The sequence below is a fragment of the Oculina patagonica genome, chromosome 1 (assembly GCF_052425735.1).
Source record: "Oculina patagonica isolate OP01 chromosome 1, crgOcupat, whole genome shotgun sequence".
In the NCBI taxonomy this organism is placed as follows: Eukaryota; Metazoa; Cnidaria; class Anthozoa; order Scleractinia; family Oculinidae; genus Oculina; species Oculina patagonica.
In genome coordinates this window covers 45164097-45178208 of record NC_135758.1, presented here as the reverse complement: position 1 = coordinate 45178208, position 14112 = coordinate 45164097, and the positions used below count along the sequence as shown (strand labels likewise).

Below are 14112 nucleotides of genomic sequence, written 5' to 3'. Positions count from 1 at the left end.
CTTGATAACACGATGAACAGTTGCACTTAGTGAGTTTTGCAGCCCTAAATGATACAGTGACTGTGTTTATGTATTTCTTAAAGTTTTCATCTGCCAGAATATTGGCATGTGCAGAAAGGCTTTTTCCGTCTTCATAATCTAAGTGCTTTTCGTCTGATGCAAGTTGATTTGCAGGTTTCTACTAGCTGTGTTTTTCTTTCATTCTTGGCATCTGCGAAGTCAGAGCTCTTCGCCAGATGATGCAAACGCGAGTGAAATTGATCTAGGGTTTCCCATTGTCGTGCTTGTCGAAAAACGTTTTTATACATGATGTTCTTCTTGGGCGAGAAATGCTTGGTGAGCTTGGCCACAGCTGTATCAAACTCTTTGTCTTCTCCTGTGTCAGTGAGTGTTTCGAAAATTGTTTCCACATCTGGCCCGCTAAATACAATAACAGAGCTCTTTAGCGGGTTGGATCTTTGATGTCCATTGCCACGATGAACAGATGAAATCGTTTGATCCAGTCATTCCAGCGTGTACTAAGGGAAGTGGGATCCGAGTGCCGGTCGAAACGAGCAATGCCCGAAAAATCAAGGCCGGTGGCCATCCTCGTTGCCAAAATGTATAATGTCGTTAACTTCTTTATTATAGCTGATCCCTGTATTCTTACAACCTTCTAATTCTCAATGCTTCATATATCTGCACTGCTTTCACAATCAAGTCCCAAGTGTCAATCACTATTGTCAATCACTACACATGCGTAGTTGTAGAAATCAATGCTTTAATCATAATGCTCAACATACTGAGTACAACTTTCAAAGACAGACATCTCCACAGCTTAACAATTCGATCTACGCCTATGGTGAAAACTGAACAAGAAAAAACCTAAATTGACAACACATTTGGACAAATGGAAACTGTGGAACCTGTACTTGCATGTTCTGTGTGGGTTTGAAGGGAAAAGTATAAAACTGTAGCAAGAAAACAACACCACGAACGCAATCTTTCGACACAAAACTTTTGAAAACTAATTTTTTACAGCACCCCCCCCTTATTCTAGGATCTGGATGATCGCACCCCCCTTATCTGAAGGTTGGGATCCGCCATTTTCCCCCTTTGCCTCCCATACCTCTACTGCCTCTAATTCTTCTGGGGTCCTGCCCACCCGACCACCTATTATTAAGTTGATTAGTCCTCTACAACTCACCCCATTTTTTTTAGATTCAGCAGCATTTGCCATCCATCGTCTGATATTTTGGATTTCCGCTTGCACAGGAGAAGCATCCAGTCAGGGACAGACATCATTTCCACTCGTTCGTCCCACAGCTTGTCAGGGACAAGTTTATCTCCTCAGCCACTTTACTGAAAACATGAGAAACGGTTTTCTTCCTATCAATTTTTTTATCACGCTGTAAAAGGCAGCTTTGGGTTATCAAGTCGCCCAATGACTCCCCGCGACCTTTGCACAAATTATTGACATCGCTCATCACAGTTTTCACTTTCTGTCATATTTCCTCTTTTTTGTCGCTGGGGCATAACTTGCATTTGCAATGTCTGAAATTGATGAGCTCGACTTCAAGTCATCAAGGGAAGGAGCAGGAGAATCATCTGGAGTGATAAATTGTGGCGGGTTTCCAGTGGTTGGCGTCAGGCATTTTAGCGCACAATTTGTTCTTGGGGGGGCTTCCTGCACTTGGAGGGCAACAACTTCCATCCAAATCTAATTTTGGATGCCTGAGGAACCACTTGTAGTTCAGTTTTGAGAATTTTACCAACAGGTTTTTACATAATAGTAAATGATAAATTTTGATCAGTTTGGTATTTTAAAACAATAACAGGGAATAAAAGTATATCTTAGAAGTGGAAACAGCTATTCTTCTCTTATTTTCGCAGAATGTGGCACTTTTTGGGATTTGTAAAGTTGGAAGTACAGTCTCCGCTGGATTTCATTTTTCCTGTATTTTTACAGGTACTGTAGTTCTGTGTTTGTATCTATTTGGTCATACCATGGTACATAGTCAAAATTAGTGTTTAAATTGACGCTTAGGGTTGTCATAGAATTAAAATAGATCCAAAAAGGTGTGACAATTTTGTTTACCTTCTCTGCGTGTCATGTGGCAAGTAAAACTGTGTTGATTTGCTATTAGCCAGGTTTTAGCTCTTGGTTGTACTGATGCATTAACATGCAAAAAATCTTGTCAGTTGCTGCAGGTCTGTGTTCAACAACTTTTGGAACACTCTTCCCTTTTCCCCTTTTCCCCCTTAGGTTATATGAGCACACTTTCATTGAGTTGGTTAGGGTTCAACAAAGAAATGGGCGGCAGTCACAGGAGAAACAGGATCCGAAACAGAAACCCCAGAACCAACGACTGATCCATCGTAATTGGAAGACCCATTATGGGTTCATCAGAAAAAAAGAGACTGAGAACCAGCTGCAGCCTCAGTATTTTCCTCAGACTCAGCTCTATCCTTGCCTCAGAGGTAGCATCAAGTTCAGGGAAGTGAGCCTAGTAAGCTGTCCTGATCGGCCTGGTGCCCAACAGATTGGCAAAAGTGACAAGCATTAATACAGTCCCTAGCAAAATGGCCGAGCTGGTGACAAAGCCGGCACTTGCCCTTATCCAGGCATGCAGAGGATGTGTGCCCCTCCTTGTGGCAAATGTTATGTCGCAAGTAATGGGCTGACCACGATAGCAGACTTTACGGCACATGCCATCAACCATGATAACATCAAGCATGTTAGACCACCTCTGAAAATACACGTCTTGAACGTTGCCAACAGGGGTAAAAGCCGTTCAATAGCAAGATTTGTGATACCGGTAACAATAAAGTAAGTACTGCTTGATAAAAAGAAAACGCGTGTGCATTAATAAATACCAAAGTCAAAATAGAAAACACCTGTACATCAATAGATACAAAACTGAAAACCAAGTGATCAAACCAATAATAATAATGTTTACAATGCAGCTAATTAAACTGCGTCTTTCCTTTTAGCCCAAAGTGGGCCAGCAAGGGGCAGGTTCCTCTGAAAACACGGCAAGAATTTTTTGGTTTGGTCATGGCTCTTGCATGTGAAGTGAGGCTGTTTCTGTGAATATGATCAAGCTTTGCTTTTTGATTGGTGAGAGTATTCCTCTCTCGTGCCAACCGCTTGGTTGCATATTGTGTTTGCTTCTTGAACTTTTCTCCTGTCATGAATTCTTCAGTTGGTCTTTGTATTCAGACGAAATTTCACCATTCTACTGTCACTCCTCTGGCGTCATGGATTTGTTCACCATTTTGTACGCATAATACACAGAATTCTATAAAAAAGCGGAATAAAAAATAATAATTAAATAACAATATCAGAGTAGTTCAGGGATATTTTTCAAAACTACTAATTATCTTCTTTACATCGAACAAAAAGCATGTCAGAGAAAATCAATTTTTTTCTGATGCAGTTAGACCCATTTAAGTGTTGACTTTTGACTCCCAACTTTCAATCCACTTCAAAACCTCCTTGTTTTGGATGAGCCTTGCATCGTCAGCACTCCTAAAGGGTAGTGGACTTGTGACGTTATTTACTCTTTTTTGTTTTTTGCTGAGATCATTTTAATATGCCTGGAAGAAAAAATGCCAAATTTGCAATACTTAATATGTGTTCCAACGATTATTAAGAATTGATAGAAGGGAAGGCACATTACTGCATACAACATATATCACATTTACAAATTGAATCTCTATTTTCCAGTGCTTATAGTCAGGGGAGAAAATTAAAGTTTGTGTCAAATCTATTCTTGTCATTTAAGGCCTGTTAGTAAGGGCCTTAAATTTAAAAAACTTCCACGAATCTCATGTCGTTTATGATGGTCATTGTGACTATGGTGCCAAGTTTTTAGGTGAAACAAAATGAAATTTATGTGCGAGGTTGAAGAACAATCAGACATTACCAAGGTCTCAGAACCGCAACACCTTTGTGTGAATCGTAGAAGCACGCATTGATATTGCATCCTGCTGCATGAAGCAGTGGTCTTATGGCCAGACATCAATGTTTAGGATGAGTATGTCACAACCTCTTGGGGGCCATAGGCTTCTTTTTTGCTTTTGGTGGTTGAGCTCTTAAGTGCATAGGTCAACAGCTGTGTCGATCTCTGATTGCAGACTTTAAGGAAAGCCATCTTCTCACTTTGCCTTGCCTTCTAATGATTCCGTCAAAGATGTGCTCTGGAAGTCATTTCCACGCTTGACATGTTTTAGGAATACAACCAAATGTCCACAGAGTACTAAAGTGGTTATGTCACGCTTACATGGCAACCAAATTTTCTGCTCTAAACAAACTCACATGAAACAAAATGGCAGTGCTGACGATTTTTTTCTGTTGTCTTTGAAAAAAAAAGAAACGCCCTTTGGGACATTGTCCTGAATTCAAAAACCCTTGTCCGCAAGGATCAAGTGACCACTTTCCATATGGTTCAATAGACCACACTGTTTGACAATTTCCTTGTGAGAAATGGATCCTGGGTATAGTTTGCTTACATAAGTGACGACTGAATTGGGTGCCACTCCGACAATAACATTGAAAGAATTTGACCCCCTGTAACTGGGATAAGTTACATTTTGTTGACTCAGGTGTCTGTGCAGTCAAGAACTATTCAACAGCTAGTAAAAAGAGTCAAGAGGTCCTGCAGAATGTGTTCTTTGATAATATTTAGCTTCCCCTTGATACTTAAGTTCCCTCTGCAAGATCAAGTTTGGCTTCAAGAATAATCTGGCTTGCAGGAGTTTTTTGTTGTGAAGAACATGCCATTCTTTGGCCTGAAGCACTTGCACCATGTCTTATACACTACACAATGCAGTGCTCTGTGTAGAGGTCTGTTTTTTTCTTTTTCTTTGGAGTTAATCCTTCTGAAAGAAACAGCTTGTCAGCATTAAGCATGTACATTACTGGACCAGCATCCTTGTTTTCATCTCTTAAGTGACAACTGCATATTCGGTAGTGATCTCCTGGTTTCCTGTCTTTTCTTCTGTTATATACAAATGAATTCATTAATTAATGTGACATTGATTAATTGTTTTTGACAAATTGTTTTTGACAATGACAAGATTGCGTCTCGGATTACTGTAGAAAGACTTAGCCGATCGCTTCAACATTGCTTTGCACGAGTTGTTAGAAATTTTTGCAACGTGGATTGATCACATGTCTGATTGCCTTGGGCAACTCAGCTTTTCTACGTACTGGGAAACCCTTAAAAGAAATTTACCAAAATGCTTCAAACCTGATTATGAGGACGTGTATTTACACTAGAAAACCAAAACCCATTAAAATTCTGTGAATATTTTTATGGGTTAATCAGGGAATTTTCATGCTTTTTTCACAAGTTTTTCATGGGTTAAGTTCATGGGTTTTTCATGGGCAAATACCATGAAAAATATATCAAAATTTCCATGAAAATCCTCTTAAAAACTCCCGTTTAATGGCCATGAAATTTTCTGGTAAAGAGAAAAGAACCATTAAAAAACCATGAAAATATCATTAAATTTCTAATGGGCCATGAAATACAATTTAATGGAATTTTCATGGCATAGTAAACCAAGCCATGAAACTTTCTACCACATTTTCATGGCGTTAAAATTCATCGGTATTTAATGGGTTTCAAATTTCATGGCCCTTGAAAACCCCATGAACGGGGAGTTTTTAATGGGCCATGAAAAATTCCTGTATACTTTCATGGCCTTTTCACTCCATTTTCATGGTCCATGAAATTTTACTCCCCTTTACTTTCATGGGGTAAATGAGTACTGTTGCATACCATTAAAAACTCATTAAAATAGCAGAGTAGACTTACCATAAAGTCCTGCCTAAATTCACGTCTGGGCAAATCTAAATTCCATTATGCAGTTTTCAAGGTATCACCAATGAATGACTCCGGCCAACTGATTAAATACAGCCATTTTAATTCACAATTATAATTTTCCAAATTCACATTGTCATATGTTAAATAAACTATGTTTTATATTTCCGATAAATATATACATTGTATTATAATTTTATCTAAAATTACAATCATGAAAAACGTAAATCTTACTGTCATGAAATTTAAAAGTTAAAACTATCATTCACTTGTAAAGTGTAATTAAATTCTCTCTTTTCAGTTATTTTATGATCAATCTATTATTTCAGTCACACTTCTTAACAGGAACATAAATCCTTGCAGCTATAATACATTTTTGTGTGAGAAGCAAATTAAATGAAAGAAACAAATGTGGGCCTTATGAAATTTCTAATGTTCTTTAAAACTTGACTGTAATCTCCCCCCTTCCAAAATACATTACCATGTTTATTTGATTTAATGCCTCCAGCAGCAACAATGATGCATGGTTTATACAAATTGTGTAGTAAAAAAAACGAAAACAAATGCAGTAATAATCACGTTTGAGCAAGCCTCAAAAAATGTTTTAGGATATTGAAATTATCTTTTCAGTCAAGTTTGGTTTTTGAGAATTCAAATGTTCAGTTGCCGTATTAATTTTTAAATAAAAGCCACCTTTGAATCACAAAAAAATAAATGCTATAGCATTTAATTCAATAAAAATGGTTTATTGCATATCTACAAACACAATTTGTTACTAATAAGTTATCTTATTATAGGAAATTAACGCTTGTGTTAATTAAGGTACGAATCAAAGGAAAAATTACTTCCCAATAAAAGAAATTAACGCGGAAGAGAGGGAACGCGACGTGCACAGTGAAAAACGTTTGTTGAGACAACAGGAACAAGTTTATCTCAACACTTGGCGTATATTTTCCCAAACGTAGGGGGAATTTAACCGCTTCGAGCATTCTTCGCAGTCTCAGTGATACCGGTAGATTTTTACCCTGATGGAAAAATGCCTTTTCCTAGGAGATTATAATGTCTGTCCTGTCCTGTATGGGATCAAAATAATTTAAATTAAGGTTGCGGAAATTAACGCTCCACATAATTAACGGCGCAGAAATTTACGTTAACAAAAGTTAAAGCAACTTAAATAAACGCAATTTTTTTTTAATTGGCATTAATTTCCTATAATAAGGTAAAGGCTAATCAGGCTAATCAATTATATTAAATAAGGTATTTCTTCTTGTAGTATTCGAATTGTGTTGTTACACTTTCTTCATTAATAACAACAGAAACGCTGCTGACCTTCTGTATTCTAGGCCCAGAACAGAAGACAAAAAGGGCATTAAAAATCCCCTTGTCTTCTTGTCGTGGCCAAATATATTCTCCTGCTCTTTTTTTTTAAAAAAAGTTAACCATCACCTCCCCGTCTTCTTCAAAAGACTCAATTTTACCATAATAATGGGATTTTTTTGTAGGCAACTGTCACCCATTGGCCTACTTGTAGGCTTTGTCCATCATGTGCCAGTAAATAAGCCAAAGACATTTTGGTGAGAAAGTGTTTTAAAAGTCTGCCCTTAATTTATACGGATTATTCTTCTCCTTCTTATCTCTGGCATACTACCATGCACAAGACACTAGTGGCCACTACCTTTACTGGAGTAGATGTTTTGGAGGTATCTTACATTTGATTGAAAGATACACGGCCAAGATCTTAATCTTCATCATCTGCAAGTAATAACCATTTTCATGTATTAGTACATTTATTTTGCAGCCCTGTATTCTGTATAAAAAATTCATAAAATTTTTTATATTTTTCTGCTCATTATAAATTAAATTAAAACCATTTCATAATAGTCATTGCTCTACCTTTGCTCTTTTTGTTCAGTATTTTTTAGTCTGCAAAATTAAGTTTAAGAAGGGCTTAATTAGTATATTGCAGCTTCACAAACATAGCAAAATGCACCTTGACTTTTAACCTCTATGATTAAGTAGCCATTCTTTTGTGGAATGGTACATTTAAGTGTGGCTATTTGCAGACAATGAAACGTTTGGTTACTTTAACTTTGTGAATTGAATTGTTTAATTTCTATGACATGTGGCTTATACAGCTTGAACTAGTCTTGGTTTCTGTAGCCTAAGCTACTAGGAGATTTTCTACTTCCCCCGGGATGGGATGCTGTATTCCATTGCAGGGTTACCCACTCAGAAAGAGAATAACTCGTGGCGCAGTGAAAAAGATACACACCAGATCTAAGATTCTTGTTTTGTAGGAAAGCATTGTCAAAACAAAGCACCGAAGCCTAACTAGCTTTACTTTCATGCAGCTCAGCCCAGGCACCGACCAAGCAGTCATGCAGTCACAATTGGCATTCGGTGTATAAGGTATAATTAATTGTCAATTTTCTCTGAGGTAGTATGGAGCTCATGTAATATAATAAAAGTTAAGATAATTAAGTAGAAATTAATTACCAGTATATGTATGCTTTGCTAAAGGTATGCACAGTTTTGTTCAACTGATTTCATGGTGATGGTCATGTCAAGTTTCTATTCACTTTGGTCACCTTTACTTTCTTTTTTGGAGGTTCATGGCTACGACTGGCAGCTGCAGGTCCAAGTTTGGCACTTTTCCAAGTGAAGATCGTCTTCTCCTGAAAATGGTTTCAACGTAAATCAGTTTAGAAAATGCATCATACAATGCAAACCACTTTAAAGCAATTATTCACCGTCTCCAATCCCCTTTTTTTAGCGCACACTCATTGGCTTCTCAAACTCCGAATATCCTTTTCAGATTAATGGCCTGAAATGTAATGCCTTGTTTATCATAACACAGTCAGTTTACAACTTGAAGGAAACATTCCACATTCCGTTACCTCAGCACAACTGTCAGTCTTGAAACAGTCAACTGCAGACGATTCAAAATTGATTCCTCTTTGAAAGTTTGTGAAGTTTTTAGGTGGCGCTTTTTTTTGTTTATAACACAATCCAAACTTTCTATTAACCCTTGTCTTCCCTGTAGCCCAATCAATGCAGGCGCTTTTGACGATGCCACTTTTCCAATTCGCTCGTGAAACCAGCTCTCAGATCTCTGCGGAGGGGTAACAGTGGTTGTGGGCGTGTTCTCCTTTTCAGATGACACTAGGGTTATCTTCAAGATTTAGAGAGCTCTTCACGCAGTGTGTCGACACACTGTTGGTCTACTGCTGGTTCACCCCTTGGTCTTGACTGGTAGTTGTAATTTATTTCTGACGGTAATTTGTGCATTCTGCCCCCAAATTATCCCGAGTTAGAATGTGCTTTTCAAAAATTAATACAATATCCTGTAATGGATTCCTTTTCATGGCTTCTTTTTTAGGGTCTTGTTGCGACTTGATGGTAGGAAGTCCCCACTGTTGGCGTGTATCTGTGCAACTGATTGGCTTTGGCAGTTCTTTTGCTCCAGCCATTTTTGCTTTTACGAGCTTGTATGCCAGTGCCACGATATGTTAACAAAATCCGCATTTTCTGGCAGCACAAGACTTATCCACAGTGGCAACAATTTTTCCAGTCTCCTTGCTAAGAAGAAGGGAGCAAGAATAAATCCCCTTTCCCTTGGAAATATATTTCACTTGCTTCATGGCTGGCCTGGTGTGTCCCTCCAATAAGAGCATGTCATGGCTGGGCATGAAGGTCAGTCTAACAGGTTTTCCCAACCTCTCGAATCTTTTTTCTTCGAAAATGCATACCCTTCTGTTGGCTATGGAAGTGGCTTTCAGCCTCATGACCAAGCAAGGCAATACTGTCGAAATTGGCTTCAGCTGCATCGCGAGTAGCGGTCGGAGAGATTAAGTTCAAGCCTTCTTCTCCTAAGCTTGATACCACCGCCACCAGAATTTCAAGCATGTGTACAAGGCCAAGAAGGGCAATACAATCTCCCCACTCGCCGTTCGTGGACATGCGGTGTAGGTACGACTCCTATCTGCTATGATCCATGAACTCTCTGAAATGAATGCTGCCAGGAGTGGTCGGGTTGCTTTGGAGAAAGTTGACACCAGAGCGAAGTTGCGATGCTGTCTGAGAGGGCTTTCTCAGAAGAGATAGTTGGTTGCTTATTGCGTGAAATAAGCAGTTTACGTCTTTTGGTGTCGGAGGCTGGCGATAGCTGAGACCCGCACTAGTGACTTCTCTGTCAAGCTTACTTTTTGTTGATTCATCATGGTTCGCATCCTGCACTTAGAAAAAAAAATTCAGTGATTTATCTTTTGCATTGCATTTTCTACACGAAAAAACAGGTTATAGTGAAATGTAATTTCCTTTAGTATGTTTACTGCAATTTATTGTTGCTTATATATGAATGAGACACTTGTCTTTTCTTTACTTATAATTTAAAATGTACAACAATAGACTTGTCATTGAGTCCACGCCATTCCTAATTTTTTGCTGTCTCATTTACAGAAAACGTTTCTGGTCTGGGGATCATTTGCGGTCCAATTCAGGGATCATTTTCGGTCCCGGGATCATTTGCAGGCCAGGATCAACACATTTGTTGTCCTACAAATAGAACTAATGTTACCTTGTACTGTCATTGTACAAATCCTTCCGGGAAACTGAATAAGAAAATCAAGCAATCCATGATCCATTCCGTGTTCAGCGTAACGCAAGCTGCCCAAACTATAAACATTCAATTCCACTGTCGAGGCCGAAATTTTATTAATTCGATGCGTCCATCCCTCAATGAAATTCACTCACAATCAACTATTTAGAAAGAACATTTTTTCAGTGATGTTGGGGGGGGGGAGGACCAACACAGAATATTTTCAAGGCGTAGTCGTAAAACTCAACTCTAATCACAATGCTCAACGTATTGTGTTCAAATACAGACGTCTCCACGGCTTGTCAACTCAATCTACGCCTACGGTGAAAAACTGAACAAGAGAAAACCTAAATTAACAACACATTCGGAAAAAAATAGAAACTGTGAAACCTATACTTAACATGTTTTGTGCGGTTTTGACGGGAAAAGTACAAAACTGTAGCAAAAAACAACACTGCAAGCCCCATCGGCCCGACACGAAACTCTTTTAAAGACAAACCGTGTGTGACTAAGTCATGTGATTCGACACAGTCCGACCGACTGTGTACAGTTCGACGTAAACGAGTACGTGCCAGCTTTAAACAGACCTAAATCAATTTCAGTTTATTAAGTTTGGCAGCTAGCTGGCCTCAACACAGTGATATTGATCACATGTTCAAAAGTAAGATCCTTAGTGGGATTTCAGAAGGATTCTTAGGCGGGATTCTGGTGGAATTCTGGGCAGGATTGAAAAACTCTGGATATAAATTAGGTGAAATATCAGTACAAGAATGTCATACAACACTTATAATTAGCATCAATTAACTGAAAAATAAACCATTAATTAAAATTTACCACTCCAAACATTGATCTTGTACCAAAAAGGAAAAGTTGTTTATTACATTAGCAATACTACATATAACATTATTAATTAAATCATGCAACGAGAAATGCAAAATGTTTGGGATATTAGACTAAAAAGATTTCTAATACAAACAAAAAAATGATAAAAAGTACCTGTGTTAAAAAATGTTTTTGTTTGTTAAAATTACGATATTTGTCAGCTCAGCGATTTTTTGCTGAGTATTCATTGGCTCTTTTTTAAATTTGTTTTGTGCCTCCTCCTCCGTCCACTGGAAATAGTGAGCAAGATGAGCTGTTTAAACAAACAAACACATTAACAGAGAATTATAAGAGAAAACAATAAAAAATCTGACTGCATGAGTTGTTAAAATCAACTGTCTTTCTGATAATTAATCCACAAAGTACAATTCTGTACAATTTTCCCTTTTAATTACTGTCGTGTACCCATGTACTTTAGGTAACAGTAAGTGTCAACCACAGTGTACAATACAAAATCATGAACTTTATTCTGGCTATGCACACATGCGGTGAAAACTACAAAGCAATTTACAATTGCGTAATCAGAAACAAGGCTAAAGGAATAACAAGCGAAAATAGAAATCAGGAAAAGCAAAAAAGGCGATAAATATGTACAATTGTAACTCACGCCTAATCCTGCGTAAAAATGGTAAACCGAATAAACTCCAAAAGATGTAACTCTGATATGAACTCCAAATAAACTCCCAATTAACTCCGACGGCCTCGATACTCCACTCAAATACTCCGATGACTGCGTTGATTATGTAAGCGACAGGCTTTTAAACTAGATAGATAACTAATTCACATGATAAAAGACGCTCCGATTAATGATTAAATACATGAACAATAAAATGTCAAAAAATGATGGGAAAACTAAATAAAGCTGTAATTATTAAATAATGAAATGTCAATTAAAACGATATCTTAAAGTTCCTTTTCTCTCTGAACGTTCATAACAATTACAAACCTTTCATAATAAGCTTTATGAAGGCCATGTATGATAACCTCAAATTAGGTTTTGAATGTGATGGTCCAAAATAGTTTTTTTTATAAAAATACACTAGAATACGAATACTAAAACTATGGATAAACTATGAGACAATATAGCGAATAAAAATACGAGAAATACGGGATAAATTATTAAAAGGGTAAAAAGCATCACAAAATTACAGAATAAAATGAAGACAATTGTTTTGACACTTGATGGATCTGCAATTATTTAATCATTTTCCACTGCAAAATACCCATCAATGCCTCTGTTTGCTGCCGCTGTTGTTGCATTATAAGCAAAGTTTGTTTTTGCTGCTGCTGCATCACCACTTTCAGCAAGTGACTCTGCTGTGCTTGAAAGGCCTTTTGTGGATTTAAAGCAACTTTCATTTGTTTCTTCTCACACTCATGCTATGACGTGGTAGCTTGCTTTGACTGTTTCCTGAGTGCCTTTTTGTTTCACAACTTTTCCATACCTTAACGTGTTTCAGACAACTTTTCATAGCTTTCAACCTCATATCTTCAGCTTTATGAAATGAATATATTAAATTCATATATACTTTATTATATATACTTTGTTCCTATCATTTTCCATTTTCTGTTTTTTCTCGCGATCCATTTCTTGCTGTTAAGCCTCCGCCCTTTCCTCCAGAGCAAACATCTGATCCAACAGATCGTCCAGCTCTTTGGATTCATCTGGTGTAATACTACTTCCTTTTATCTCAGCGTTTTATTTTTTCTGTTTACCAATATTTCAATGTGATCTAACACAGCCCGCTTGTCATCACTTAATACAAGATGGGAAGAGTTGTTTCATGTCGCAGCAACTTTCTCCCAAATTTTACTCTGTTGCATTGAGCCTTTTTTGTTGTGCAGGGATTGAGGTGATGAACTTCACGACATAAAACGGCATCATTATCTTTGGTCCAAAACGTAACAGAGCTAAAACAATTGAATGTGCAATCCATGCCCAATTACTTTATACCCCTTATTTCACATTAAATAAAAGTGGATTATTTTTATGCCAGATATATTGTGTGGTTGCAGAAAACATCAAAACCCATCAAACCTGTGCAAATATTCTTGAAACTTTTCTGCATCAGCCCATTTTAGTCCGTGAGACAACAACAACAACTTTATTTAATGTCTTGTTTACAGGGTTCGTACAGCCTGGGAAAACCTGGAAAGCCATGGAATCTTAGAATTTCATTTTCCAGGCCTGGAAAGTCATGGAATTTAAGTGTTAGTCATAGAAAGTCATGGAAATGGTATTGATTCTACAAGATAAATTTGGCAGGTTATGTTGTGGGTAAGAGGGTAAAAATGTACCTGAAGTCAAGATGAGTTTTGAATTTTTCCAAGAAAAATGGTCAAACTTAGGTCATGGAAAACTTTAAAAAGTCATGGAAAGTCATGGAATTTCAAGAACTCAAAAGAGTACGAACCCTGCTTTACAAATGTATGAATGAAGACAGTACACTCATGTTGAGCCTTTACTGAGCAGTTTAATATATAGAAGAGTTAAATAAGGATGTCAGCCTTATGTGCCTCTTAGGCGCGAAGAGGACTATGTAATGTAATGTAAGGATGTGCATATTGATACGATTCGTGTCCTGTGTTGGCAATTTGTTATGGGTCCTTGAGAAAAAGTCTCAGTGGCGAATGAATGTAGACCATCATCCGAACAATTTAATTTCTTAGTCATTAAGGCCAACAACAGAAGCGCCCCTTCTATGTGAAAGCTGAAGCCCCTGTACTGATGAGGGTAAGCCATTAAGCCAGAGCAAATTTCATGGGACATAGGTGGAACAGAAGAGATTCTGAAGGGAAGCGAATCGACGTTTATCCATAACA

The 14112-nt window shown here is 37.7% G+C and overlaps 1 protein-coding gene across 1 annotated transcript in view; it reads left to right on the top strand.

Moving 5' to 3' along the window:
- The window catches only part of LOC144634314 (uncharacterized), a 48894-nt gene extending 35337 nt beyond the window's left edge, over window positions 1–13557 (top strand). Inside the window, exon 4 of the mRNA XM_078493241.1 lies at window positions 13417–13557. Coding sequence (XP_078349367.1) covers window positions 13417–13533 — 117 coding nt within the window. The 3' untranslated portion in view covers window positions 13534–13557. The remainder of the gene's footprint in view (window positions 1–13416) is intronic.
- Window positions 13558–14112: the final 555 nt, after the last annotated feature.